Source organism: Poecilia latipinna, unplaced genomic scaffold, assembly GCF_001443285.1.
Source record: "Poecilia latipinna isolate Pla-1442-1.1 unplaced genomic scaffold, P_latipinna-1.0 Scaffold208, whole genome shotgun sequence".
NCBI classification, from domain to species: domain Eukaryota; kingdom Metazoa; phylum Chordata; class Actinopteri; order Cyprinodontiformes; family Poeciliidae; genus Poecilia; species Poecilia latipinna.
The window spans coordinates 452,453-459,206 of record NW_015112824.1 but is presented as its reverse complement, the minus strand read 5'-3'; the positions used below and the strand labels follow the sequence as shown (position 1 = coordinate 459,206).

At 38.8% G+C, this 6,754-nt stretch overlaps 1 protein-coding gene across 1 annotated transcript in view; it reads right to left on the bottom strand.

Annotated features, from left to right (window-relative positions):
* Positions 1-1,679: 1,679 nt before the first annotated feature.
* The window catches only part of LOC106946830 (beta-1,3-galactosyltransferase 2-like), a 16,413-nt gene continuing 11,338 nt past the window's right edge, over positions 1,680-6,754 (bottom strand). The window contains exon 2 of the mRNA XM_015031473.1: positions 1,680-3,313. Within this exon, the coding sequence (XP_014886959.1) occupies positions 2,215-3,313 (1,099 nt within the window). The 3' untranslated portion in view covers positions 1,680-2,214. The remainder of the gene's footprint in view (positions 3,314-6,754) is intronic.

Below are 6,754 nucleotides of genomic sequence, written 5' to 3'. Positions count from 1 at the left end.
TATCACGTTATAACGTGATAGCGCTCGAAAAAAATTTTTTCCTGCGTGATAGCAATGCGCTTCCGTATAAATCAACAGATAAATGTTCAGTTTAGATTTAATCTCAATGCAAATCATGAACTTTTTGTTGTTCTGGAGTTTCTGCTGCAGAAAGCTGGACCAGAACTTTATTTCCTCCTTAGGGTCCTGAGTTCTGCAGATCATCACCAACTTCAGCTGTTGTATGTCTGATGGATCTGAATCCATGTTGATCCACAGCAGCTAAACAGCAGTTTACGGACCTTCAGAACCAGACTGCACCCCAAACAGCATTAGCTTCTAACTACTCCCATATGTTTCATATGGGAGTATGAAACATACTCCCATATGTTTCATATGGGAGTAGTTAGAAGCTAATGCTGTTTGGGGTGCATTATAGAGGACGCTACAAAATATTTAAGGTTTTTTCATATAGGCAGCATCAGAGGGGACTCTCTTAGACGCTAAAGGTTAGCCGCTGCTCTGTCTCTCAGAGACCCGTTGGAGACCTGAGGGAAACGCCTTCACTTGTTAGTGGTGAACACGTTTCCGTCAGCCAGAGCATTTTGAAGCTTCAGAAAACCCGACTGCTGTTGACTGATCAGAACCAGGAATCTCTCTCATGTGGGACCAACAAGCAGAAGGATATGAAATCATCTCTGTCATCAGGCAGAAACTGAGCACAAACAGTCCGTTTCCACTGTTGGGTGGGGTTCTGCTTGTTGGTGTGACCCAGCTGACCCAGGGAGGATGATCTGACCTCATGAGAGGTTACAAATAAAAGCTGCGTTGCACTTTGAGTTCCATCAAACTATTGTTTTTTTATTTTCAAAGAAGCTGAGGGATTGGTCGGTTAAAAGAAAATCTTAAGATTTAGACTCTGTATGTCTTAAATACCAATAAAAAAAGGGTAACGCATAACGGCGACCGGTGAGCTCATTCTCTTTGTCTTCATTTTGCAGCTAAAATCCAAAGCATCTGTGGCCAAATTTAATTTCTCCTTTTAAGAGAACAAACTTATCGCTGCTTTCCTCTGTGTCTCTCTGTATTGGCTCCAGAGAGAAGCGGACAAACTCTCCCGACGTTTTCAGAAGACAAAATGCACTCCTGAAAGTTTTACGCTGTGTTCCAGTTAACTCAGAAATGGGAACCCGGAGCTGGACTTGATGTCAAGATAACAGCGTTCTAGTAAGGAAGTCAGAATATCAACATGGTGAAGCAATAACTTACAAACATTTTAATCTTTACTTTCCATAAGCAAGCACCACCCACTTTTAATTTAAGTTTAGAGTTGTAGGTGCTACATGCAACACTTATTTTTGTCTTGATAGTACGTGTTGAAAGCTAAACTTCCTTCTAACAGTTTTAGATTTCCCCACACAGCTGCTTAAAAATAAAACAAACTACAGTGTTTAAAGAAAACTGTAGATGGAACGGGAAGCGTCACATCACCAGTTCGGCAGTATTTAAAACAAAAACCAAAAAAAAAGTCCCGTATCTACAATTGTCAACATCAGTCAACATCCTTAATGGTGGATATGAAACCCTCATATCGTGATGAGTTTTAGTATGTACTAAGTCAAAATCCAGAACAATTAAAAACAAATCTAAAGAACATGTGGAAAATTGTGGCTGAAAAGAAAAACAAATCAAATACAAAACTCACAAAACGTACCATTTTATTCCAAAATCCCAGGTACATCGTTTAAAATCAATTAACAGGAACACAATTGATTTATGTTTTTAATTTACTGGACATAGCCAACATAATGCAACCTTTTCTCTGATAGTCGTAGTTGCATTTACTAATTTATGTTGTGCTAACTTCAAGTAAAAGTCCTTGCCCTTTTTTCATGTTGACATGTTAGTTTTGGTGTTTGACATCCATTACTCAGTAAAGTGCAGGCCAGTTTCTCTGTTTGAATAACAGTGCATTCTATGCAATTTCCTTTTTAAAATATAACAAAACACACAGAAAAAACATATAAAACCATTTTTAAAAGAATAGCACATCAATTCCAGTAGTGGTTCACATCCTGCCAGATTAACTGAAACATGTATAACAGCTTTGCTTCACGAAATTTGAAGCAAAAAACTCTTTTCTTTTTAAACGTTGATTGCCATTCGCAATTTTTCAACCTGCAGAATATCTAGAAATCATCACATCATCACGTTGCATCTGTAGTGTGAACGGCTTTAGCAGTGAGGTCCAGGCTTCTTGTAGTCTGCCCAATAGTTTTTCAATTGTTCCGAAGAGCTAAGAATGTACGTAATGATCTTAGAGAATTCACAGCGATCGTACTTAGAATTATACGCCTTAAACTGCGAAGGGTCTGGCGGAGACGTCGGCGAAAGTCCCAGCTTTTTAATGCACATCCCAATATAAGCGTCCTCTATGTTAAAAGGCTTGATAGATTTTGAGACCTCCACAAATTTGGTGGGCAGGTCATTGGAAAAGACGTACCCCATGCCCAGAGTGTATGTGGGATACTGAGGGTTAGGGTACAGCTCCTCGGGAACGTACCACTTGGAGTCCTTGGACCGGATAACGGGTCTGTTCCACATGAGCATTCCTGTCAGATAGTTTTTTTGGGGGATCCCTGGTTTCTTCAACATGATCACCAGGTTATCGACGTTCAGGAACATGTCAGAGTCCACCTTCATGGCGTAGGCCGCTGCAGGGCAGCGCGTGGCCAGCCAGTCCATGATCACCATGGTTTTAATGGTCAGGTTGACATACGTGTCCAGGAAGCTACTCTGGATCAGATCGTTGTGCTGCTGGTTCTCCTGTTGGAGCTTCTCAACGTCGTGTCTTTTATCGAGACCCAACACGAACAGAGTGAGTACCGTCTCACCCTGAACCACTCGGTCTTTGCCCCACGTTGCCCGGATCGCGTCCCGAGCCGCAACGTTGCTTGGCGCCACCGGCACCATCAGGACCAGGAAAGGCGAGTTGACTTTGCAAACCTCGGGGTTGTCCATGACATACCTGTAGTTGTGCGGATACGCTTCATGGTACTGAAGGCCTTCAGGGGTCGGTGTCGTCTTTTCCTTCATTGTATTTAGAAAAGCTCTGTGTTTTGGGGGAATCAGATAAGCAGGTGTGTTCACTTGAATGCTCTGGTTGAAAAAACGCTGGTACTGTCTCTGAAGAGAGAACGTTTCGGACCACGACAGGGTGCTATCCGAAAAGGCCAAGAACACGACGAACACCAGCAGACACAGCATGAGCAGTCCATAAAACCAGGAGTTGAACGCAGGAAGCTTTTGATGAAGCAGGTGTTTGGGAAACTGTCTGGAAAGGAAAAAAAATCAATTAAAACTCATAAACGTTTCATTCCTAAATCAATATGATACGAAATAAATACATCAGCAGCTTAATAGCTGTGATGTTATTTTGCCCTATTTCATAAAAAGAATTTTATCCACTCAAAAAAATTTATCTAACACAAACCCAACCCATCATGCTTAAGTTACTTTTCAATAGGATTTCATGCAATCTACCAACACTAAGTAGGGCATCTTGGCAAAGTACAAGAAAAACACACATTTCTCTTTTTTTATTCAGCTGAAACTTGTCCACTAACCGCGTTCAGCCCCATTTCCTCCTTTAACCTGCTTAACGACACTTTAACTTTAGGGTCACATGTCCTGGATACAGTTCTCTGACAGACGTTGTTCATTAACATGAATAAATAATCTTCCTCATGCACTTTGTGGAGTGCCACACGATTCAGTGCAAAAAAACAGGATGAATTAATTTCCTGCCTTTAAATTAGGACATGACAGAGGCTCTATAAGAACAACTGCTTCGCTAGTCACTTACTCTAGCTGGCATTAAATTGTCCTCTGGTAATGATGTAAAGAACTTTGGCATTATTTTCAAGCGGCACATGTTGGCTAAGGTCAAAGGTCAGATAAATGTATGTAGCACATTTACAACAACTCAAGATGCACAACAAAAAACAACCAAAAAAATTAAAATGCATAACATTGAAGCAATTAAGATAAAAAAAAAAACTTAGACAGAATAAAAGTCTTAAAGGGCTGTTCAACTAACAAAGACAAAGGCAAAAAGTATGAATTGATCATCTTAATCTCTCAGATTTTAACGTGTTAAAATTTTAAACGCAGTTCTTGTTTTTCTTTTCTTTTTTTTCTCTTCTCCTGTAAATCTGACGCACAACCTACATGCGCCAACCACAGTGATGGTGAAGATGGTCGAGGTCCGTGATACGTCAGAACTATTTCCTAATAGAACCCTGTGGTCTCAGACTGCTTAGACTTAAGAGTTAAGCTGAGCTATTTGTGCTGCTAAAGGCTTCTGGAGGACAAACCAACCACTTATCCTACTTCTCTGGAGTGAAAGAAAAAAAAACAGTCACCAGTCAGATTGAGTAGTTTTACAAACAGAGTTATCTCTTAGCTGCACACATGCTAGCATGCTATAATAAGAAGGGTACAGGACAGGCGGCAGATAAAAGCAACACAAACGATGCTTATAAGATGTTAGGTTCTGAAAAATCAGAAATATCACATCTTCTTATGAGTCAGACTTTGACTTCTATAAATGTCAACCAGTACCAGTGTACTGCAGATTAACTGGAAGGCCTCACTGAATACATTTTAAAGATTACGTCTTTTCACCAACATTGAAACATCAGTTCATCTCATCTGTTTCTTCTTGTGACTGTGAGATAGAATTAGACTGAACAGATCTGCCCTTATGGACTGGAAACATTGTCACGATACCCAATCTATAATGTCTTTTAATATTGGGACCGATACAGATGTTAGTATCAGATCGGTGCATTTCTAGTAACGTTCCAAAAAGTTTTGTTTGTTGCTAAATAATGTTGACAAAAGTGCATGACCTTTCCATCTTTCTACATTGAACGAATGAAAGTGAAATCCTGTTAAAGCTTTTAAGTTTAGACAGTAAGCTTAAACTTAAGTGACAAAAAGTGTTTCCTTTCTTTTTAGTTCACGGGAGCTGGACAATTAGCCCGATTATGTCGCCACTTCTTTTGCTTTTATCACTTATTTTATTCTGGGTCATTGTGCTTTAAATTTTTTTTAATGTAACTATTTTGCCTATTTTACATGTGAACCACATTAATAGTGCTATACAAACAAAGAGTGATTGTACATCGCTAGTCGTTCACATTGTTCAGTGCTAGCTTACATGGGGGAAAAAAGCTCTAGAGAAGTGATAAAACATTACACATCACCCGGGGAACTGTCTGCTCACCACAGGAATAAGATGTTGACTCACACACCCAGACACAGGCTGCTATGACGGGTGACAGTTTTAACCAGTAGTGAAATGGTTATGCTGGCAGTGTTTCAACACCATGATAAAGTGCTTGCTGCTAGTGCTTTCATTTTCTATCTTTCTTTTTTTTTTTTAAAAGCGCAAGCAATCTCACCGCCGATCAGCGCGTGCAGTTTCACAGCATCAGAAAGTTTAGCGTGTCGTTAACACTTTGTAGCAGGTTTTATGTGTTTAATCAAAAACAGTTACATGATAGAAATATTTTTTTTATGTCATGAGTGTTAGCTAGGCTAAATAGTTTTTCTTTCAGTGGTCATCCCATTCACCGTCTCCTTTTGTCACGTCTGCACTCTTCTTTCTGGAGTACGTCAGGACAAATCCTATGTCACTAAAAATATTAAAATCATAACATTTTAACATTAAAATCATCACACACACACACACACACACAACAGTAGCTAAGAATGAGGAAGTTAATGTACATTATAAAGCACTTTCAGCATTTTGGAAATGTATGCAGCTTAGGGGCTATGATGGATTGTGAAACGCCAAGTTTTGCAGCGTGGCAGTTGCAGCTGTCACACTGCAACCGGATGCAAGCTTGACATAAAAAAAAAAGACAATTTTTCCTCTAGACATAATAATAATCATTTTTAAAAAGGCGTCTCTGCCAGGACTAACAACATCATCAACCCAGGAAATACAGACTTGTCGATCAGTGCTGTTTTCTTTTTATATATTTTTATATAATTTGCATCCAAAGCAACGGGGAATTTTTCTGTAACGTGATGTGGAAATCGGTTTTCACCCAATTCTTGGCTCCATCACCAAACGATGCAGCGATTATCTCAAAGTTATATACTACTATAACCAAACCAAAGCGCAGAAAGGCAACTCAACAGGAAGCGTGTGAAATACGAACAACTTCGGAGTGGAAATGGAGCGGAAACATCACGTGCCTTGCATGATCACCTCCTGCTCTAAAATGATGAGCAAGTTTAATTCAAACCATTTAATAAAGACTTTTCTCCTTGAGTCAATACAGTTTATTATCTCAAAAAATTACTGTTAGTGAAAAAATATCTTTACTTAATTGTGTTTCAAGCTGAAACGAGACATTTGATAGCTGGGCTTCCTGGAAAGCAAAGTGAAAATACATCTACCTGCACATTTGACTGTCAGTAGATTAAGTAGATTCAGGATTAGTATTACATTTTGATATGTCTATGGTACCAAACTGACTTGTTCTTAGACAGCAATAGAGAAAATTCAGCACCAGAGTTTAAATGCTTTCACTCAGTTATGGATTTTTCTTTTTTAATAAACACTGTCCAAACCACCCTGGCCTTTTGTGAAAAAGTAATTACCCTTTTTTTTTTTTTTTTTTTTTTTTTTTTTTTTTTTTTTTTTTGGGAAATTTTTTTTTTTTTTTTTTTTTTATGTTTTTTTTTAAAAAAAAAA